We start from the raw sequence: 24,715 nt of genomic DNA, 5'->3' as shown, positions 1-24,715 counted from the left end.
TACAACTCGTCCCACAAAAAATAAGCCCTCACACCGCTCAAATGATGGAAATATATAAGTTATGGCTTTCAGAATGTGGTGAAACGGAACAAATTATTTTTTTTAACCAATAGTTTTTTTCTTTATAAAAGAAGTAAAATATGAAATTTTTTCCTATTTTCTGTTGTCTAAAACCTGGGTGTGTCTTATAGTCAGGTGCGTCTTATAGTCCGAAAAATACGGTAGTTGGTGTGCTGACATATCTGAGGGGCAAGAGTGGGGACATATGATTATCTAAATGCTTCTGAAGCTAAAGTAATTTCCTAATATATTTATAAGGGTATTACTATACCTTTTATATTCTGCAAAGTAATTGTAAATTTGGGGCTTTTCATCCTTGCCATCATTCTCAGCATTTGTATTATTTTTTTATTTGTATTCTGCTTAGTTTTAATATTTAGAATATGTTCGTATACACTAAATAATAATATTTCAAAGGTCCTGTTCACATCACGGTTTGAGTCTACGTTTGGTGTGTATGTTTAATATACAGGCAAAATACATGCTTCTGCGTACGTTTTTTATGTATTACTTGAACGTTTAGGTATACGTTTGTGTACATTTTTACAATAAAAAAAACATACAATTTGGGTGTAAGTAAACACTTTATTTTTTTGGTGCCATTAGAGAGGTGTGGGTCATAGGGGAGAGATAAAACTTTTTATTTTATTCTACAAAAAAGGAATTCAAAATGTATACATTTAATGCATGCAAAGGTAAAGCCTTATGTTTGCATGCATCACCAATTGACTTCTTTGGAGGACACAATAGTGTGCTAGTCTGCGCTATTTCGTTCTCCAAATATACAGTGTCTTGGTATAACAGGCCAAACATAATCAAAAGTATACTTCTGTGGACTACATTTCGTCCATTAATGTCTACGTTTAGGAATACGTTTTAATATCGTTAGATCATATTCAAAAGTATACACTCATTTTAGAACAGAAACGTGATGTGAACAGGTCACAGCCATTGATGTGACAATTGAAACACTAGGTTTGACATATTGAATTGTTTTACTGAAGTTGCCAAAGACCATGTTACAGAGCTATCAATCATTCCATTCCTTCTAAAACTTCCATACTATGCTTGGCATCATATAAGACAACTAGTCTATGCCACAACTTTGTTAAGCAAAGCGCGGATTGACAGGCACTTAGTTTGATTGCTTTCCTATTGCTAAAACACAGTTTGCTACTTCAGTTTCCTGACTCATCACACATTCCAGATTTCACTGAATATCCTACCCATCTCGTCTGGCAGCTTTCTGATTCAGCTGCCTTTTCTAAATGTCTATAAAACGACAATATACTCACTTAAAGAAATATTCTGAAAACTCAAACATACCCCTCCCTCTCCCTGCATCAATCTTAAAGCCCTGTATTCAATTTTGACAGTGCCTTGAAATATCTCAACACATGGTAGATAACACAGCATTTGACAGCATATGATTGCAGGACTATTTATAGATTTAGCGAATATTATAATTAACATACAAGTTAATACATGGTGTGTGTGCATTCTGGGAGATTATAATAATCCCAATTCTTACTCCTTAAGAGTAAATACTCTTATAGGAGACTGTGCTGCCCTGGATTAAGTATATTCTAAACCACAAAAAAACAGAAAGCAAGGGTGAACATGCTACAGAGGCAACTCATTTAATTGCTATGTGGTCCTTGGAGAGAGTGGACCCAGCCCTTGTTGATTCCATTCTCTTTGCTACTGGGTGGTGTAGCAAAGTAATATTGTGTGGCAAACAAGTGGGTGGGGAAATGGCCCACATATTATGGAAAGGACATGAAGTGGGAGACAAACACCAGGCACACTTGCCCTTCTGTTCCAGTTGGCAAAACCAATCACCATAATGGAAGGCCATTTTGATCTTTTTTTATGGAATTCCCTGTTTTCTATGTACAGCACTGACAGGAAGTCATTTTTCTGAGTGAAAGCAAAGTATTCACTTATATATACTGGATTATTGCAGTCCGTCTTTTAAAGGGGTTTTGCAGGATTAGAAAAACATGGCTTCTTTCTTCCAAAAAGAGCGCCACACCTTTCCATGCATTGTGTCTGGTATAGCAGCTCAGCTTCATTGAAGTAAATGGGGCTGAGCTGAAATACTACACACAACCTGTGTAGAGGTGGGGTGTTGTTTTTTGGAAGAAAGCAGCCATGTTTTTCTAATCCCGGACGACCCCTTTAAGTAGCAAAGATTTCCTGTCCAGGAGGGAGCCTTAGGCTCAAGGTAACCAGGTCCTATAGGCATAGGCGTAACTATAGCGACTTCTCAGAGAGACTAAAGGAGCCAAGTCAAGGGCAGAAATGCAATTCCTTTTTGTGGGAAGAAGATATGGTGGGGGCTTTCCTCTATGAAGCATTGAAATATGAATTCTCCCTTGAGGAGAATATCTACAATGTGACATTGCTATCCATCACTGGATTGTTGCTCAAGTAAAAGTAGTTATTTTGCTATTTGCAGTAATACAGGTCAGGTTATTAGCTGTGGGGAAATAAGTTTAGGGAGCTCCTTGCTAAATTTACTATGGGCCTCCATAAATTTTAGTTTTGCCCTTTCTACACAGGTTTACATAGAAACCTAATTTTTAACTTTGCATACTGTACATGGCTAAGGATAGCCCAAAGGCAGCCCGAGCAGCTGATCGGTGCGGGGTCTGGGTGTCGGACCCCCACCGACCATATACTGATGACCTATCCTGTAGATAGGTCATCAGTATGAAAAACTGGTCTGTGCCTGGACAACCCTTTTAAAGCTTTTTAGTTTTATGTTAATTAGGCTTAATCACGGATATACTGATACACTTTGTGTTGTCTCGTCAATGCTCTGTGGACTAAACATCGTGGACTCCAAACTGATTCATTGTAGCAAACTAGCAGAGATTTGTGCAGCTGCTGCAAATGTATTTACACTCAACATTGAAATTGCAACACCAAGAAGGACTAGCCGTAAGGTTATGCAAATTGACGAATTAGCAGGTGTCTCTAAGATCTGCAAATGATCAAATTTTCAAGCACCTAGCTCCAATCTGTGGAATGCGGGAGGGGAATAAAAGCAGATTGAAAGCAAAGTCTTTTAGCCACATGAAGCCTCAAAAATTGTATCAAGTGGTGTGGGATGATTGTGTGATGCCTCCTGTACGTCGACGTGCAAGTTATCGCCATTTGTCGCAAACTTAGAACTGAGAGACCTTGGTTTATCACAGATAAACTACGGGCTTAGGCTGAGATATCCGCACTGTTCAACGTTGTGTGACCCGGAGGTTGGGAGAACAACAACGTACGGGAATGACAGCAAGAGGTGCGCGGAGGTGAACCTCTGCATAGATGGAATATCTGACTGGAAGAATGGCACATAGTGATCTATTCTGTACTGCAAGTAAAATTGGACATCACATCCCAAGCTTAGGGTGGCAACAATTATCAACAAAAGTATTTAGAAGGAGTTTGCATGGGGCTACGAGCCAGACGTCATGCTACAAGTTTTCCATTGACCACACGCCACTGCTCTCAAAGGCTATCATGGTGCACAGCAAGACGGCAATGGAGGCTGAAATGGGGGTCTATCCTCTTCAGCGATAAATCCCGCTTTTGTCTCAGAGGCAATAATAGCTCGAGATTGGAGACCATGTGGGCAATGCCATGAAGACCCCTTCACAAGAGAATGTCACACCGGTCCTACTCCTGGGATTATGGCGGGGGGGGGGCATAATGTACAGTAGACCAAACCCCTCTAGCCTTTATTTCAGGTAAACTAACAGCTCAGCGTTACATTGATTTGGTAATGGAACCAGTGGTACGGCCATTTCTCCAAAGTATCCTAGAAGCCATTTTTCCAACAGGACAACACCAGGCCGCATGTTGCTTGTGCTACTGTGAGCAGGCTGTGTGGCCTAAATGTGCTACCATGGCCTGCAGCGTCTCCAGACTTGTCTCCCTTCGAGCACATCTGGGACGTCATTGGTCGGCAATTGCAAAGGGAGCTGCCAGCAGCCAATCTTGATGATTTACGTGCCAAAGTGCATTCAGCGTTGCATAACATTCCTCAGACAACCATTAGTAACCTCATTGATAGGATTCCAAGGCGTGTAAGTGCGTGTATTTCAGCATCCGGTGCACTTTCTCGATACTGAATAAATCAAGATGTTTGGAATATTTTGTTTCCATTATTTTATCATTTGCATATCATTAACATGTCTATCGATCCTTTGATTTCCACAATTCCAAAACTTTTTCTTCTTGGTGTTGCAATTTCAATGTTGAGAAGTTCACAGAGCATTGGCAAGACTGGATACAATTGTAGCAAACCGTCAGCTAATAGCAGGATTGGCCTCAGCGTTGTTGTGCCGTACATTAAGGCATCACTACTTAAGGCCAGTGATTGGCTGCAGTGGTCACTTGGACATCAGGCATGTCATTGCTGACAGCAAAGTAAATAAAAACAGGCTGGGACCCCGGAGCATCAGTGCTAGATTAGCGGGGGAATTAATAGCTGAGTAATTGTTATTTTTTTATTTTATCACATTTCCTGCTATTAGTCTATTATTATTTTTTTAAACTCCCGGACAAACCCCTATAAGCTGTCAGATCCGCTTTAAGAAAACAGCCTGGGGCTATGTTTTGTTTGAAACAAGCACATTGTGAGTCACAGTTAGGGACGGTATATGACTAGTTAGAGAATCTAGTGGGTTTGGGAAGCTAAGACTGTAAGAACTACAGACCACAGAAGAAAATTATGAGACACTGACATGACAAAGGCAATTTGGCAGGGTACACCTCGTGAGTTAAACAGATTTGTAATAGTATAGTTGTATTCGTATTAGTGAAAAAAATAAAATGGGCAGTGTTTGTTTTCGATTATTATAGTCATGAAAAGCCACCCTTGGCTGATCTACTGGACTATATTAAAATTTGCATAGAACCAGTCCTGAGAGAACTATCACCATTGTTCATTAATGGACAGAAATGCAGCTCTTTATACTCTGGGGCTGAGCATTTTCCCCACTATATTCAGTTCTGGCACCACTGCAAAGTGTGCAATAAAAAAAAGACTACACAGTTTCGACAACTATGGTGAACTGTTTGCTTTCCATTAACCCATCTGGTTCTTTTTTTATTTGTCAAATCTCTTTTTATTCAAATTCTGCATATTGCACCGTCAACCAAATTAAAAGTAAACCATTGGAGTAGTACTCGCACATCCACTATTTTCAAATACAAAAAATCATTGGAAGTGACAATGCGGAATCAGTGACCCATGTGTTGTGGTTCTACCTAATTTTCTCCATAGCCGAGTTGTTTCTATTGGCATATTTGCTAGTAAAGAGGGGATCAAAGACATTGTCAGTAAGGGAGAGAGTTTTCTTTCTCCGCCTTGGATTGTAATTCCTGCCATGCGCGTACAATCCCTTTCATAATAAGGCTTGTGAGCTGTGGCCTCTAGTGGGGCGAGGGATGTGTCACTTAGAGTGAGCCATTTTGCTAAGTGTACAGCCTTGTAATAAGTATATATGTCGGGCAATGCAAGACCACCAATATTTTTCTTTTGGACCACATATAAATGGCTATTCTAGGTTTTCTATGATATCATGGAATCGGGAAAAGATTTGTTTAAACCTATAGAACTAACTCCTGCGAATGGCAATAGGTACTGTTTGCAAATTATATAGGATCATTGGGAGTAAATACGTAGCTAAAATAAGAAATAATTAAGAACTTTTTGGAATAGATTCTCGAGTAAACTAAGATGTAATCTACATGATATGAAAGCTATATAGCTTTGCCCAAAATGCCCCCTAAAGTTTTATCTAAATTACATTCCTGTCTTCCTCTCCTCAACTTCTCTTTTTATAAGCATAGATTTATTAGAGGTTACGAGACTGAGTTATATACCACCTATTCGAGGGCAGAAACATAAAAAATAATGCAAAACTCCCGTTGTTTCTCTACAATGGTCCGCATACAGAATTTCTCTCAAGACATGCAGTTTTCCAACACACTCTACAAAAACCTTATATACTGGATTGGTAAATTCCCAATGTGTGTTAGCACACTTATATTACACTTTTCGTGCATAATATGCTTTTACTTTCTATCTCTTTCTATCTCTTTAATACATTTGCTGTTTGTTGTTTGTGTTCATGTAGAGCGACTATTCAAGTGACACAGAAAGTGAAGACAACTTCTTAATGATGCCACCAAGAGACCATCTTGGCCTCAGTGTATTTTCCATGCTGTGCTGCTTCTGGCCTTTGGGGATTGCTGCCTTTTATTTGTCACATGAGGTAAGTGTGAGCCTGATGACAATCGTTAACACATACTTGTCAAATACTCTGAATAATGAATCTCTGGATTGTACTGTGTCTCCAATAATCCTTTTTTCTTGCTCTATCGGATTAGCTTTTTTACAGTGGGGCAGCTTTCTCAAGGATAAATTATTCATGCATAAAACATTATGCCTATGATTGTAAGCCAGTATGTTGGCAGCCTGGGAAGGTTTTAAGAACTTTGTAATAGGCTTGTTATTAATTTACATTATTACCTGCATTTTCTTCATTTGTAGTTCTCAAAGAAATCACTTAAGTCGTTTGTGTCCTCTGAATAGCCAAAGAATAATTACACTGAATAGTGAATGAATTGCTGTTGTGTTTCCAATTGCTTTGGTCTTATGAAGGGATTTGTATTTGTGAAATGGATAGCAATTATCTCCTCAGATATATATATACATATCCCTCTTTCTCTCTATGTATGTATATATCTGTATCTATATATATATATATATATATATATATATATATATATATATATATATATTTATAGTTATATACATACATCCCTCTCTATGTGTATATATATATATATATATATATATATATATATATACATGCACATGTGTATATGTATATGCACACACATTTATCAAGGTGCTAATATATTGACAATGTTGGCAAACCTATTTGCAGTAATTCCAGTTTTGCAGATGTTTTCTATTCTACCTGTCTGCTTTTAAAGATATTTAGAAGAAATTCCAACATACAACCTTTCTAGGTTTTTACCATAGCTGTGAATGGCTTAAAGGGCATTTCCCCTGTCCATACAGTGAAACTTCTCCCACAGGAGCTCAATAGGGTTGAGGTATGGCAGTTGTGCTGGCCAGTCCATCAAAGCAGCGCTGCAGTTCCCTGTTTCTTCACCATTTCGTTTTAGCACAGCTTAGAAGTAATGTATGTTTCCGATTTTCTCTCTGCCGTATGAGGAAATTTGCACCAATTAAATGCTGCCCACAGGGGATGACATGACGTTGATAAATTGACTGGTAAACTTTCTGGTTCATTATTACTTGGATTCTGTGTATATCTACCCCCTTAACATCAACAAAGCTGCCTCATATCATGACATTTCCTCTACTATACTGGACAGAAGGAATCAAGAATGCCTCGAACATCCTTTCGTTTGCTCTACATTTTACATGTTCTCCACTTTGATCCAAAAACATCAGCCTTAGAATGATCGGTCCATAATGCACTATTTAAGTCATCCATGGTCCAGTGTCTGTTATTTTGCCCACTATCCTTTTAACCTGCTTGCTTAGTTTACAACTTTTTACAACTCTGCTTGTAAGACCGTCACCACAAAGTTGTCTTTTTACCGGGCACACAGATATTTGGCCTGTGTTATTTAAGGAACCTGCTAGCACACAACCTATAAGGAATCTGTGTCTAAAACTGGAGACTCTGATATACTCTGTTTCTATCCGTGTTTTGTCCTCTCAGTCGACAGTAGTGGATATTAGGACATTGAAGTAATGGCTACTAAAGCTATGGCTTTTCAGTCATATGTCATATTATTTCAAGTCAACTTTTAAGTCAATGTAATATATAAAAGTGTCAAGTAATAACTAAAAAGGTGTTGCCTATGAAGGTGACAAGAACATAATGTACCTAGAGAAGCTGTCACATCTTTTCCCTAAAATGGTGGCAATGTAGAAAAGAGTCTCTTAACAAAGAAAAAAGGCCAGCTCAGTTTAGAAGGTTGAATCTGAATCCACTCCAATGCCTCATGATATAGTAGTTTGGGAACAAGCAAAACCTTTAGAATGATTCAGAAATAATTCTTTATTCTATGTAAATAACATTGACGTTGAATTGTTGGCAAGTAAATACCCTTTATAAAGTGTAGTCTCAATTGAGAGACTTTTGACTTGGAGGTGTGCAGATAAGTGAGCCCCTATCTTTTTGTCTTTTTTAATTAAAATGTAAATGTAATTTTGCCATTTTAACCATATATTAGTTGCAATGCAATCCAATGTTAACCAGCTCTGAGTGGAAGAGCTCTTTAACCCCTTAACGACCGTTAATACGCCTTTTCACGGCGGCTGTTAAGGGTACTTATGCCGGAGCACCGCCTTTTCACGGCGCTCTGACATAAGCCTGGCACGGGTGTCCTGTGCTGGCTAAAGTGGGTGCCGGGCAGTCTAAAGACAGCCGGAAACCTGCACTAACGGATGGGATCGATTTCAACATCGATCTTACCCGTTTAACCCCTTAAATGCAGTGCTCAATAGCGAGCGCCACATCCAAGTGGTTTTGGAGGGAGGGAGCTCCCTCTCTCACCCCATCGGCACCCTGCAATTGCAATCGCAGGGTGCCAATGACTTCTATGGCAGCCGAGGGCCTAACAAAGGCCCCCAGGTCTTCCTGTAGTGGATGCCTGCTAAGCCATGCCTGAGGCATGACCTAGCAGGTGCCTGTGAGTTTTACACTGACTGGGAATAATACGCAGCAATACAGAAGTATTGCAGTGTATTATAAAAGCGATCAGAGGATCGCATAGTGAAGTCCCCTAGTGGGACTAAAAATAAAGTTATCAAAAAGTTAAATAAAGTTAATAATAAATAAATAAAAATCCCAAATAAAAAAAATTAAAAACCCCCTTTATCCCTTATAAAATACTTTAATATGCAAAAACAATTAAAACATTACACATATTTTGTATTTCTGCATTTGTAACGACCCCACCTATAAAGCGATTATGTTATTTAACCCGCACGGTGAATGCCGTAAAAAATTAAATAAAAAGCAATGCCAGAATTGCTGTTTTCTGTTCATCCTTCCTTCAAACAAATGTGATAAAAAGTGATCAAAAAGTCTCATGTACTCCAAAATACACCAATAAAAACTAGAAGTCGTCCCACAAAAACCAAGCCCTCATACAGCTGCATCGGCGTAAAAATAAAACAATTATGGCTCTTAAACCATAGCGAAAGAAAAACAAATAATTTTGAAAAAAAAGTGTTTTTACTGTGTAAAAGTAGTAAAACATCCAAAATGTATAGAAATTTGGTATCGCCACAATCATAATGACCCACTGAATAAAGTTATTATGTTATTTATACCACACAGTAAACAGCGTAAATCTAAGACGCAAAAAAAGAGTGGCGAAATGTATGGTTTTTTTTCCATTACCCCTCCAAAAAAGTAAATAAAAGTTAATCAATAAAGTATATGTACCCCAAAATGTTGCTAGTAAAAAAAATGCAACTTGTCCCGCAAAAAACAAGACCTTATACAGCTATGTCGACGCAAAAATAAAAAAGTTATAGCTCTTGGAATGCGAAGATGGAAAAAGGCAAGAAATAGCTTGGTTATTAACCCCTTCACGCTCCTTGACGTACTATTACGTCATGGCAGCTCTATCGTTCGCGCTCCATGCCGTAATAGTACGTCTTGCAGTTAGAACAGCGGTGCGCGCGCCCGGCGCGTTCATGCGCTGTGATAGCTGCTGTTTCTGACAGCAGGCTATCACGGCATAATGGGACGGGACCATTTACTATGGTCCCGCCTCGCCGATCGCCGCTATTGGCTAGTCAGTGAGTAACTAGCCAATAGCAGCGATCGGTCTCATTCAGCACAGCAGTGCTCGAGCCCGGCGTTCCTGAGCTGTGATAGCTGCTGTTTCTGACAGCATGCTATCACAGCATAATGGGCCGGGACCATTTACTATGGTCCCGCCTCGCCGATCGCCGCTATTGGCTAGTCAGTGAGTAACTAGCCAATAGCAGCGATCATTCTCGTCACTTCCTCTCTCTGACCTCACATCCTGCTGCAACCGCCCTGAACGCCCTGTTGGAGTTAGCGAGGCGTTGAGATCGGTTGTGAGCAGAGAGTCAGAGAGAAAAGAAGTGAAAAAAAGTGAAAAAAAGTTTCTAAAACAACGTTTTTTTTGCTTCCCACCACCCCATCCACTACCCACTCCTGTTCCCTTCCTCTTTGAGTTCTACCCACGTTTTTTGGTCAGTGATCTCCTATCACTGACCACTTTTCAGTCTTCAGGACCACATTTCTTGGTCCCTGGGGATTTTTTTTTCATTTTTTTCTATATAAAACATAAAACAAAAAAAAAAATATAAAAAGAAAAAAAAGAAACAAAAAAAAATAGTTAGTTTAGCCAATTTTGAAAATTTAACTGGTTAGTTTAGTATTAGCCCCTTCCCGCTCCTTGACGTACTATTACGTCATGGCAGCTCTATCGTTCGCGCTCCATGCCGTAATAGTACGTCTTGCAGTTAGAACAGCGGTGCGCGCGCCCGGCGCGTTCATGCGCTGTGATAGCTGCTGTTTCTGACAGCAGGCTATCACGGCATAATGGGACGGGACCATTTACTATGGTCCCGCCTCGCCGATCGCCGCTATTGGCTAGTCAGTGAGTAACTAGCCAATAGCAGCGATCGGTCTCATTCAGCACAGCAGTGCTCGAGCCCGGCGTTCCTGAGCTGTGATAGCTGCTGTTTCTGACAGCATGCTATCACAGCATAATGGGCCGGGACCATTTACTATGGTCCCGCCTCGCCGATCGCCGCTATTGGCTAGTCAGTGAGTAACTAGCCAATAGCAGCGATCATTCTCGTCACTTCCTCTCTCTGACCTCACATCCTGCTGCAACCGCCCTGAACGCCCTGTTGGAGTTAGCGAGGCGTTGAGATCGGTTGTGAGCAGAGAGTCAGAGAGAAAAGAAGTGAAAAAAAGTGAAAAAAAGTTTCTAAAACAACGTTTTTTTTGCTTCCCACCACCCCATCCACTACCCACTCCTGTTCCCTTCCTCTTTGAGTTCTACCCACGTTTTTTGGTCAGTGATCTCCTATCACTGACCACTTTTCAGTCTTCAGGACCACATTTCTTGGTCCCTGGGGATTTTTTTTTTCATTTTTTTCTATATAAAACATAAAACAAAAAAAAAAATATAAAAAGAAAAAAAAGAAACAAAAAAAAATAGTTAGTTTAGCCAATTTTGAAAATTTAACTGGTTAGTTTAGTATTAGGGTTAGTTAGTGTCAGGGAACCGTCAAAAAGCGTAGTTAGGTATAGTGTCAGGGAATTTAGCGTCAGGAATCGGTCACCGTAGATAGGCTTAGCGTTAGGGATCCATCACCGTAGTTAGGTTTAGCGTCAGGGAAGCTCGGAATAATTAGATAGGTTTAGTGTCAGGCACCCGTCACCGTAGTTAGGTTTAGTGTCAGGGAAGCTTGAAATAATCTAGATAGGTTTAGTGTCAGGGAATCGTCGCCGTAGTTAGGTTTAGCGTTAGGGAAGTCCACATAAAATTTAGTTAGGTTTAGTGTTAGGAACCCTCGCCCTAGTTAGCTTTAGTGTCAGGGAAGTCCACTTGCTCTCTAAAAACAAAACACACATTTGTGCTAGTTGTGCTATCCTATTGCTCCCAGTTAGGGATTTATTTTTTTGCAGTATATAAATTTTGTCTTCGCACAACAAGCATGTCCCAACGGACATTTACTGCTGAAGAGGCGTATGCATTTCTGGCCTCCGACACAGACTCGTCGGATGGCGATACACTATTTTATTTGTCTACCTCCTCATCCAGCGATGAAGAGGAGGGACCCCCTAGGAGACGCCCCAGGACCACCACCATAGTAGAAATCCCTGAGAGAAGTGACCCCACAACAAGTGATACCCCTGAGCGAAGTGACCCCATTTGGACGCCCACACCAGACCATTATGAACCCCAAATCCCTGAGTACACGGGCAGCCCAGGCATCAAATTTAACACGGCAGGGTTCAGTGAGATGGACTTTTTCAAGTTCTTCTTCACTGATAACTTTATAGAGCTAATGGTCACCCAGACTAATTTATATGCCCAACAGTATATCACCAAGAACCCCAACTCATTTTATGCCCAATCCCAGAGGTGGACTCCTGTAAACGCAGCAGAGTTGGGCAAGTTCTGGGGACTGCTCTTGAACATGGGGCTTCTAAAAAAGCCATCCATTAGGACCTACTGGAGCACGGACATCCTATACCACACCCCGATGTACCGTATGGCCATGTCCAGGATGCGTTATGAGGCAATACTTCGCTTCCTACATTATGCCGATAATGAGCAGTGCCCACCCCGAGATGACCCCAGTTTTGACCGTTTATATAAACTGAGACCCCTATTAGACCATTTCAGTGCCCGGTTTGCCCAAGCATACACCCCCGAGAAGTGTATTTCCATTGATGAGTCCCTGGTACATTTTAAAGGGAGGCTTCAATTCCGCCAATACCTGCCAAGTAAGAGGGCAAGGTATGGCGTGAAGTTGTATAAGCTGTGCGAGAGTGCATCAGGGTATACATATAAATTCAGGATATATGAAGGGAAGGACAGCAGTATTCAGCCCCCAGAATGCCCCCCCTTACTGGGAATTAACGCAAAAATTGTGTGGGATTTGGTGCACCCACTGCTGGACCAGGGTTACCACCTCTACCTGGATAATTTTTATACCAGCGTCCCGCTCTTCAAGTGCCTCGCTTCCAGAAGGACTGCGGCATGCGGCACTGCTAGAAAAAATCTTAGAGGCCTCCCTAAAACACTGCTTGGGCAAACACTCAGAAGGGGTGAGAGCAGGGCACATTCTAGTAGCAACATATTGTGTGTCAAGTACAAGGACAAGAGAGATGTCCTTGTATTGACAACAATACATGGCCACACCAGTACCCATGTACCTGTACGAGGTACCAGTACAGAGACCCCCAAACCAGATTGCATCCTGGACTACAATAGGTACATGGGAGGGGTGGACTTGTCAGATCAAGTCCTGAAGCCCTACAGCGCTACGCGGAAATCGAGGGTGTGGTATAAGAAGCTGGCCGTGCACATCATACAGATGGCATTGTACAATGCGTACGTGCTACGTCGATGTGCAGGCCAGAGGGGAACTTTCCTGGAATTTCAAGAGGTGGTTATAAAGAACCTAATTTTTGGCGACCAGGAAGGAGGGGCACCCAGTACTTCTGGAAGCGAGGCCACACGCATCGTACCAGGGCAACACTTTCCAGGAGAAGTTCCCCAAACTGGCAAGAAGGGAAAAAGTCAAAAGAGGTGCAAAGTGTGCTATAAGAGGGGGATAAGGAAGGACACAACATACCAATGCGACACGTGTCCCGAAAAACCAGGGCTCTGTATGAAAGATTGTTTTAAAATTTACCATACATCCCTTGATTTTTAATTTACCCTGATGCACTCCGCACAGCTTATCCCCCTCATCTTTCCCTTTTGAGCCCTGCCATGTGCCCAAGCAGCAAATAACAGCCACATGTAGGGTATTGCCGTACCCGGGAGAACCCACATTACAATTTATGGGGTGTATGTCTCCGGTGGCACATGCTGGGCACAATATATCGGACACTGAAATGGCATATATGTATAGGAAATTGCAAATCTCACTTTGCACCATCTACTGCGCATTACCTTTTACACAATAACTGTTGGGTCAAAATGCTCACTACACTCTAGATGAATGTCTTAAGGGGTGTAGTTTTTAAAATGGGTTCACTTCTCGGGGGTTTCAACTGTACTGGTACCTCAGGGGTTCTGCCTACATGACTTAGCACCAGAAAAGCTCCAGTAGGCTAAATGGTGGTCCTTCCCTTCTGAGCCCTGTCGTGTGCCCAGGCAGCTAATAACAGCCACATGTAGGGTATTGCCGTACCCGGGAGAACCCACATTACAATTTATGGGGTGTATGTCTCCAGTGGCACATGCTGGGCACAATATATCAGACACTGAAATGGCATATATGCATAGGAAATTGCAAATCTCACTTTGCACCATCTGCTGCGCATTACCTTTTACACAATAACTGTGGGGTCAAAATGCTCACTACACCACTAGATGAATGTCTTAAGGGGTGTAGTTTTTAAAATGGGGTCACTTCTCGGGGGTTTCAACTGTACTGGTACCTCAGGGGTTCTGCCTACATGACTTAGCACCAGAAAAGCTCCAGTAGGCTAAATGGTGGTCCTTCCCTTCTGAGCCCTGTCGTGTGCCCAGGCAGCTAATAACAGCCACATGTAGGGTATTGCCGTACCCGGGAGAACCCACATTACAATTTATGGGGTGTATGTCTCCAGTGGCACATGCTGGGCACAATATATCAGACACTGAAATGGCATATATGCATAGGAAATTGCAAATCTCACTTTGCACCATCTGCTGCGCATTACCTTTTACACAATAACTGTGGGGTCAAAATGCTCACTACACCACTAGATGAATGTCTTAAGGGGTGTAGTTTTTAAAATGGGGTCACTTCTCGGGGGTTTCAACTGTACTGGTACCTCAGGGGTTCTGCCTACATGACTTAGCACCAGAAAAGCTCCAGTAGGCTAAATGGTGGTCCTTCCCTTCTGAGCCCTGTCGTGTGCCCAGGCAGCTAATAACAGCCACATGTAGGGTATTGCCGTACCCGGGAGAACCCACATTACAATTTATGGGGTGTATGTCTCCAGTGGCACATGCTGGGCACAATATATCAGACACTGAAATGGCATATATGCATAGGAAATTGCAAATCTCACTTTGCACCATCTGCTGCGCATTACCTTTTACACAATAACTGTGGGGTCAAAATGCTCACTACACCACTAGATGAATGTCTTAAGGGGTGTAGTTTTTAAAATGGGGTCACTTCTCGGGGGTTTCAACTGTACTGGTACCTCAGGGGTTCTGCCTACATGACTTAGCACCAGAAAAGCTCCAGTAGGCTAAATGGTGGTCCTTCCCTTCTGAGCCCTGTCGTGTGCCCAGGCAGCTAATAACAGCCACATGTAGGGTATTGCCGTACCCGGGAGAACCCACATTACAATTTATGGGGTGTATGTCTCCAGTGGCACATGCTGGGCACAATATATCAGACACTGAAATGGCATATATGCATAGGAAATTGCAAATCTCACTTTGCACCATCTGCTGCGCATTACCTTTTACACAATAACTGTGGGGTCAAAATGCTCACTACACCACTAGATGAATGTCTTAAGGGGTGTAGTTTTTAAAATGGGGTCACTTCTCGGGGGTTTCAACTGTACTGGTACCTCAGGGGTTCTGCCTACATGACTTAGCACCAGAAAAGCTCCAGTAGGCTAAATGGTGGTCCTTCCCTTCTGAGCCCTGTCGTGTGCCCAGGCAGCTAATAACAGCCACATGTAGGGTATTGCCGTACCCGGGAGAACCCACATTACAATTTATGGGGTGTATGTCTCCAGTGGCACATGCTGGGCACAATATATCAGACACTGAAATGGCATATATGCATAGGAAATTGCAAATCTCACTTTGCACCATCTGCTGCGCATTACCTTTTACACAATAACTGTGGGGTCAAAATGCTCACTACACCACTAGATGAATGTCTTAAGGGGTGTAGTTTTTAAAATGGGGTCACTTCTCGGGGGTTTCAACTGTACTGGTACCTCAGGGGTTCTGCCTACATGACTTAGCACCAGAAAAGCTCCAGTAGGCTAAATGGTGGTCCTTCCCTTCTGAGCCCTGTCGTGTGCCCAGGCAGCTAATAACAGCCACATGTAGGGTATTGCCGTACCCGGGAGAACCCACATTACAATTTATGGGGTGTATGTCTCCAGTGGCACATGCTGGGCACAATATATCAGACACTGAAATGGCATATATGCATAGGAAATTGCAAATCTCACTTTGCACCATCTGCTGCGCATTACCTTTTACACAATAACTGTGGGGTCAAAATGCTCACTACACCACTAGATGAATGTCTTAAGGGGTGTAGTTTTTAAAATGGGGTCACTTCTCGGGGGTTTCAACTGTACTGGTACCTCAGGGGTTCTGCCTACATGACTTAGCACCAGAAAAGCTCCAGTAGGCTAAATGGTGGTCCTTCCCTTCTGAGCCCTGTCGTGTGCCCAGTCAGCTAATAACAGCCACATGTAGGGTATTGCCGTACCCGGGAGAACCCACATTACAATTTATGGGGTGTATGTCTCCAGTGGCACATGCTGGGCACAATATATCAGACACTGAAATGGCATATATGCATAGGAAATTGCAAATCTCACTTTGCACCATCTGCTGCGCATTACCTTTTACACAATAACTGTGGGGTCAAAATGCTCACTACACCACTAGATGAATGTCTTAAGGGGTGTAGTTTTTAAAATGGGGTCACTTCTCGGGGGTTTTAACTGTACTGGTACCTCAGGGGCTTCTGCCTACATGACTTAGCACAAGAAAAGCTCCAGTAGGCCAAATGGTGGTCCTTTCCTTCTGAGTCCTCCCATGGGCCCAAACATCAGTTTATCACCACAAATGGGGTATTGCCGCACTCAGGACAAATTGGGCAACAAAATGGGGTGTTTTATTCCTTGTGAAAATAAGAAATTTTGAACAAAAATTACATCTTAATGGAAAAAAATATCATTTTTTTAATTCACAGCCCAATTCAAATAGGTGCTGTGAAAAAACGGTGTGGTCAAAATGATAACAACAACCATAAATGAATTCCTTGAGGGGTCTAGTTTCCAAAATGGGGTCACTTCTGGTGGGTTTCCATTGCTTTCATACCTCTGGGGCTCTGCAAATGCGACATGGAACCCGAAAACCAATCCAGCAAAATCTGGACTCCAACAAACACATAGCGCTCCTTTCCTTCTGAGTCCTCCCATGGGCCCAAACGGCAGTTTATCACCACAAATGGGGTATTGCCGCACTAAGGACAAATTGGGCAACAAAATGGGGTGTTTTATTCCTTGTGAAAATAAGAAATTTTGAACAAAAATTACATCTTAATGGAAAAAATATCATTTTTTTAATTTCACAGCCCAATTCAAATAGGTGCTGTGAAAAAACGGTGTGGTCAAAATGATAACAACAACCATAAATGAATTCCTTGAGGGGTCTAGTTTCCAAAATGGGGTCACTTCTGGTGGGTTTCCATTGCTTTCATACCTCAACACCTCTTCAAACCTGGCATGCTGCCTAAAATATATTCTAATAAAAAAGAGGCCTCAAAATGCACTAGGTGCTCCTTTGTTTCTGAGGCTTGTGTTTTATTCCACGAGCGCACTAGAGCCACATGTGGGACATTTCTAAAAACTGCAGAATCTGGACAATACATATTTAGTAGTATTTCTCTGGTAAAATCTTCTGTGTTACAGAAAAAAATGGAATAATATTGAAATTCAGCAAGAAAAATGAAATTTGCAAATTTCACCTCCACATTGCTTTAATTCCTGTGAAATGCCTGAAGGGTTAAAAAACTTTCTAAATGCTGTTTTGAATACTTTGAGGGGTCTAGTTTTTAAAATGGGGTGTTTTATGGGGGTTTCTAATACATAGGCCCCTCAAAGCCACTTCAGAACTCAAGAGGTACCTTAAAAAAAAGGCTTTTGAAATTTTCTTAAAAATATGAGAAATTGCTGTTTATGTTCTAAGCCTTGTAACGTCCAAGAAAAATAAAAGAATGTTAAAAAAACGATGCCAATCTAAAGTAGACATATGGGAAATGTGAACTAGTAACTATTTTGGGTGGTATAACCGTCTGTTTTACAAGCAGATGCATTTAAATTCTGAAAAATGCAATTTTTTCAAAATTTTCTCTAAATTTTGCAATTTTTCACCAATAAACACTGAATATATCGACCAAATTTTACCACGAACATGAAGCCCAAAGTGTCACGAGAAAACAATCTCAGAATCGCTTGGATAGGTTTAAGCATTCCGACGTTATTACCACATAAAGTGAAATATGTCAGATTTGAAAAATGGGCTCTGAGCCTTAAGGCCCAAACTAGGCTGCGTCCTTAAGGGGTTAAGGTTTAAAATAGGCTGGTCATTGAGAGCTTTAAGAACAATTGACCCATTGTAATAATAATATATTCCAAAAATTGGTAAATTGGGTATACGTTTGAATTATTGAATATGAATTTAACTGCCTATATAAACATTTAAAAATAATTTTATTAGTACAAATCTTAAAGATTGGGCACTAATGCAAAGAATCTGAGTACAGGCGTTGGCAAAACAGATCATGAATCCTTAGGAGAGTGTCTGAAATATATTAGTAAAAGTTCGGTAAACTCATATATCAATGCGACACTAGACAAGAGTAGTAAATCACAATACTGGTCTATTTGCCATAGCGATACAAAATCACGAAGTCTTTATGAGATGTCTATGATACACTGGTAACAACCATGTACCACTTCAACACTCCAAAAAGGCCTTAAAGCGTCTCTGTCACCACATTACAAGTGCCCTATCTTGTACATAATGTGATTGGCGCTGTAATGTAGATTACAGTAGTGTTTTTTATTTAGAAAAACAATCATTTTTGACGGAGTTATGACCTATTTTAGCTTTATGCTAATGACTTTCTTAATGGGCATGTTTTACTTTTTGATCAAGTTGTAATAATAATGCATCAAACTCCTATTGCACAGACTATTAAGTCAAATACCATAAGAATATCAATTTGGATCCCTAAGGACAATAACTTTGGACAAGTCAATGTTTGAATATTGCAATATGGATCCAATTCTTCACAGAAGCTCATGTTCTTTCCTATTGATGAGTCGGTATTATTTATGCCTTATTCTAATTCAGATAAATTCCTAAAAATTTTACATAAATGGAGCGTTAACACAGCTGTTAAATGCATTGATTTAATTTGGTTAGTGCAACAAATAAACTATTTAGCAGTCGTAGAGAAACTCCTGTGGGTTTTATAATGTCCTTGATCTGTCTTGGAAATTAGTTTCAGTCTAGCAACTTTGAAATGTTCTCAGTTCTCTATATCGGGTAGGGAGTTGTTGCACCACAGTTCCAGAGCCATGGCAATTTTGAGTATGGGGCCTCTAATTTGGGGTCGGGGATAAGGCACAAAATGTATAAACATAATATTATAGTGCAGGTGACATGGTCATGATACAAAAATAATACATGTTAAGACTTTATATCATATAATATAACAGAGTAGGTTCCTAAATGCTGAGCTGCAATAAAACAATTTGTCAGCTTCCACTGTAACATCGGTTGTTACTCTACCTTATTTTATTTTAGTCATTCTATCCTTTATAGCCTTGAGTGAATTTTATAGTCTCACTTGTTTATCACCATCTGTACTTGTCAATCTCTTTTACTGCTATGACTGTTTTACACGCAAGAATGACAAAGTTATTTTAACTTAAAGGGTTTGTCCCAAGATTAAATATGAAATTTCTATATAAAAAAAATGCTCCTGTGCCTGGATATTGCTATTACATACTTGTTATGGCGCATATATGCTCTCCTGATTCCCTTTCAGAATGTCTACTTAATGGTGGAGGACATACATGCCCAGTAGCTCAGATCCACTGGCTGCATTCTCTTGTACATGGGCTGATTCCTGCTATTGTGAAGGCCAGTCAATAAAAATTGGCATACTAGAAGTGACATCTTCTCACGGCACTGAACACATTAGGCGGACGTTCTGGGAGGGTATATATCAAAATGCTAATTGAGTAAGAAAATAATAGCATAAATTTTAAGTTCTACCATTATTTCAAGGGTCATTAGGAAAACTAGTGAGAGGAAAATACACTCCAAACTCTTAGTAATGGTTATATGTGGTTGCTTTGGACTTCTGAGGCCTTGTGCCTATCACTCTGTGTATTTAACTACATGTTATATTATCTTGTTACATGTTCTTACAATGTGGTGAAGTCTTGTAGTGATTTTGTTATACTTGTTGTCTTGGAAAACCATGTAGCCATATTTAGACTTCTCTTTTGATTTTGATATATGGCTGGAAGAGTAAGTCTCGACAGTAGCGCTTCAATTCAGAAAAATATAAAATCAGATAGAGCATGTCTGTTGGCCGGATGCTTCACGAATTCTCAGTCCAAACTTTCATCGTTTTTTCAAATTCATACTTTTACAAGCAGCGTGTGGATTAACACTCCCTTGGACAGCACCTACTACATACATTTAATATTTAATATGGGACAAGCTCTACTGCTGCTCTTGAAAAAGCCATCTACGCGAAACGCGCGTTGGGGTTTCTCCACACTTGGGAGTCACTGCATCTGAGGAGCCACATGGGTTAGTAAATATGCAGGTTTTACTATAATCTAATGATTTGTAATGTCATTTACACTCTGTAAACTTCTATACGTTTATTTGAGACTCTGATAGGCTGAGCTGAATACTCAATGTCCTTTAGATATAACTAGTGTGGGTGAATAAATACTATCTTTACTTACTAATGTTGTCATCCTCCACTATATGTTATAAGATTCACTTGATTGGCGATATGATAGATCATCGGACATGTATATATGTATACTCTAGTTCTTGCCGTATATCTCGATTCAAAACTACCTTAGAGTGATTGACATACCTTCTTTTAGAGAACTTTCTCTTTCCTGTGCATGTACTTATAACCTTTGTGATTCCACTCCTCCTCCTATATATTTGGAGATATACAGTTGTTTGATTTGTAGTCTGTTTTAACCATGTACTTTGTATTGTCCAATAAAATGTATATATTTTTCTATGCCTTTGGCAATTTATATTTCAATAGTGCTTGAATTCTTTTTTCTCTTGTGCTTTATCAAAGCAGAAGTTCCAGAATCCAGTCCCCACAAATTCATTATGAGTGGTTTTGTAACAGGAAAGGTACTGGAGGTGGTGGTGTATATATTACTCAGTTTGTTAAGACTTTATTGGGGGAGATAAATGAATCCAGGAAACCCACTTTTCTGAGGCTTTTGTAAAATGTGTGTTCTGGGACTAAAGTTTTATGGAATGGCAAGAAGGATTGGTAGTGGGACCTGTCATACCCTTCCCCACTCCAGTACAAGCATTCCCATAGCTCAATTAGTTCAGGTGAAGCTACTGGGCTTGTTACTGAGCCAGAAAAGCTCTGTAGCTCATACAAAGAGGGTGAGAGCCTGGGAATCCACACAAGGATACTATGGAAAGCCTGATCCAACGAGCACTGGTTTATTATAGGTGAGGAAACCTGCTCTTTAGTTAGTGCCCAGATGAGCAAGCTGATTTTTTGCTTGTATGCTGCAAGTCTTATATGCTAGATAAGCACTTGTTTATTTTTTGGAATTCAATACATGAAGTAGGGACTTTAAACTTGAATAACATCTACATTTTCATTGCAAACCGCAACCCCCCCCCCCCCCCATACACATAGATCCCGAAAAAAAGAAAAAATATTTACAGTATATATCCACAAAAGTGTCATTCATTGGCATTCACTTTAAATTAAATCAGTAATATAACTTATCCCTAAGGGTGGGTGAAGAGACAAATATTTGATTCACAGTCCTTGCTTCATGAAGATAGTAGTTTATTTTTAACATTATACCTTTGACTCTAGACTGTATCTGGGAAGGTGGTTAGTTTAAAAATGTTTAGCCATTTCTAGAGTTCATTGTTATTGCGGATACACTGTGGATTTTCCAATTGGCAGGCTGGAAAATTTCCAGCAAAATACAGTAGCAGCAAAGTGGATGAGATTTTAACAAATCTCATCCACATGCAGAAAAAAATCTGCATGGAAATTGACATGCAATTCACAGTTTAAATCCGCAGCATGTCAATTTATGTTGCGGATTTTTGCCACAGATTTTATCCTTTGCAATGCACAGGATGAAATGTGCGACAAATTCGCAACAAAATTTCTATCAAAATCCGCAATTCCATTTTTCCATTGCAAACTTTGTCCAGTATTATACAGAGATATGTCCAACTATTTTAGTTTTAGATCAAGACTTAGGCTGGATTCACACGAGCGTGTTCAGTCCGTGATATACGGTCCGCAGGTCGGCCGCATTTCCCGAACTGAGCACACTGCAGGGAGCTGGGCTCCTAGCATCATCGTTATCTATGACGCTAGAAGTCGCTGCCTTGCTGCGGGAAAACTGTCACATACTGAAATCATGTTTTCAGTACAGGACAGTAGTTCCGCAGAGAGGCAGGGACTCCTAGCGTCATAGATAACGATGATGCTAGGAGCCCAGCTCCCTGCAGTGTGCTCAGTCCGGGAGATGCGGCCAACCTGCGGACCGTATATCACGGACCGAACACGCTCGTGTGAATCCGGCCTTATACTGTATTTATATTCTCAAAAGTGTATTTCCACTTCAGCTTCAAGAGACTACAAATTCATTGCACCCTTTAAGGTAAATCTGTCTTGAGAATATAATGTCTTAGGTCCAACTCGCTATTATACCAAGTGACAAATGGCAGCTGTCAATCATTGATGAGATGGGCAGAGGGAGGTATGGAGAGGTGGGGGGAGCACAGGACTCATCAATATGAAAGACTGACAAACCATTTGTTTCTGGAAATTTTATTCAACGGCACTGGAACAATTAATGGAAATGAGACTGAAACTCCAACAGATGGCACTGGCCAGTCCTTATTCGGCTATATTGGGTTGTAAGGGAGTGGTAGGTAAGTTTCGGCAACAAAGAGGGTTGTGCGAACTTCGCCTTCAGTGGTTTACCAAACTGGGGTCCAGCAAGGTGCTTACAATCCCGGCTGACCAAATGAACTGTGTTCCAACTGCTCCAAAAATGAATGAACTCAATTTTGGATAACAAAATCCATCAAAATGTCGTCCACACGTCTGTCACATTGAGATGCTGTCAGTCCGCTTTGGATAATTCACCAAGATTAACTAAACTCCCCCTGACTGGGCATGATACAATATTTGTAAACCAAGCGGGTTGGCATAGTCCCTTATTTTTAATCCACATGGCTTGGCAAATGCGATTTTTGTAACCCTCACAGCAGCCACCGCACTGTTTTGCAATCTGCCCACGTCCCTCGTCCTCTACACTCTAGGATGCAGTTTCTTTACGCCATGCGCTCTTCCAGGCCTGTCTCTTCTCCTGGTAGCCGGAGATTGGATAGCTTCCTGTCTCTCCTGTTGCAACTTCCGTAACCCGTTTTCGCCCTGGTGGTCATCACACTCACCAGAGACTACAAATACAGCAGACCCATAACCATAGTCTTTAAAGAGGCTCTGTCACCAGATTTTGCAACCCCTATCTGCTATTGCAGCAGATCGGCGCTGCAATGTAGATTACAGTAACGTTTTTATTTTTAAAAAACGAGCATTTTTGGCCAAGTTATGACCATTCTCGTATTTATGCAAATGAGGCTTGCAAAAGTACAACTGGGCGTGTTGAAAAGTAAAAGTCCAACTGGGCGTGTATTATGTGCGTACATCGGGGCGTGTTTACTACTTTTACTAGCTGGGCGTTCTGATGAGAAGTATCATCCACTGCTCTTCAGAACGCCCAGCTTCTGGCAGTGCAGATCTGTGACGTCACTCACAGGTCCTGCATCGTGTCGGCACCAGAGGCTACAGTTGATTCTGCAGCAGCATCAGTATTTGCAGGTAAGTAGCTACATCGACTTACCTGCAAACGCCGATGCTGCTGCAGAATCATCTGTAGCCTCTGGTGCCGATGTGTCCTCGCTCGTCTGACACGATGCAGGACCTGTGAGTGACGACACAGCGTGATCTCTGGAGAACACGGCTGTGTCTGCACTGCCAGAAGCTGGGCGTTGTGAAGAGAAGTGGATGATACTTCTATACACAACGCCCAGCTAGTAAAAGTAGTAAACACGCCCCGATGTACGCACATAATACACGCCCAGTTGTACTTTTACTTTTCAACACGCCCAGTTGTACTTTTGCAAGCCTCATTTGCATAAATACGAAAATGGTCATAACTTGGCCAAAAATGCTCGTTTTTTAAAAATAAAAACGTTACTGTAATCTACATTGCAGCGCCGATCTGCTGCAATAGCAGATAGGGGTTGCAAAATTTGGTGACAGAGCCTCTTTAAATTAAAAATATCATATAATTTTCTGTTCCCATATTAATAAAATGTGTGGATTTAATGTCCTTTACTGAGAAAAAAAAATCATACAGATCATGAAGGCTTAGTAAAAGCTTATGATTGAATCAAACAAATTAATTATTTTCTGTCTGTAGCCATTTCAGATAAGTGTATTATGACAAAAGACATCAATGTTTGACAGAGCGGAGCTGCATTTTATCTTGACATTTTTCTAGCTCAGAATGCAATTCATGAAGAGGAAGAAATCATTAATGCTCCAAAAAACTCCATACAAGCAAAAACACGAGTGATAAAGATAAGAAGATGCACATGTCACGTATGTGTGGATGTGAATGCATGTGTAGCATTGAATTAGACACATTAAAATGCATTCCATATACTGATTCCTTATTATAATGACATTTTTCTTGTATTTATAAAAAAAATTGAATTTGTATCTGAGATTTACATATGAGAGAGCATCTGCTATATAAAGCAGGCA

General features: G+C 40.8%; 1 protein-coding gene across 3 annotated transcripts in view; it reads left to right on the top strand.

Annotated features, from left to right (window-relative positions):
- The window catches only part of SYNDIG1 (synapse differentiation inducing 1), a 227,334-nt gene that overhangs the window by 139,780 nt on the left and 62,839 nt on the right, over positions 1–24,715 (top strand). For all 3 annotated transcript variants that reach the window (XM_075862934.1, XM_075862937.1, XM_075862936.1), the window contains exon 3: positions 6,204–6,341. In XM_075862934.1, the coding sequence (XP_075719049.1) occupies positions 6,204–6,341 (138 nt within the window). The remainder of the gene's footprint in view (positions 1–6,203; positions 6,342–24,715) is intronic.

The sequence above is a fragment of the Rhinoderma darwinii genome, chromosome 4 (assembly GCF_050947455.1).
Source record: "Rhinoderma darwinii isolate aRhiDar2 chromosome 4, aRhiDar2.hap1, whole genome shotgun sequence".
NCBI classification, from domain to species: Eukaryota; Metazoa; Chordata; class Amphibia; order Anura; family Rhinodermatidae; genus Rhinoderma; species Rhinoderma darwinii.
Note: the sequence above shows the minus strand (reverse complement) of the source record. Positions and strands in the feature narration are given on the sequence as shown.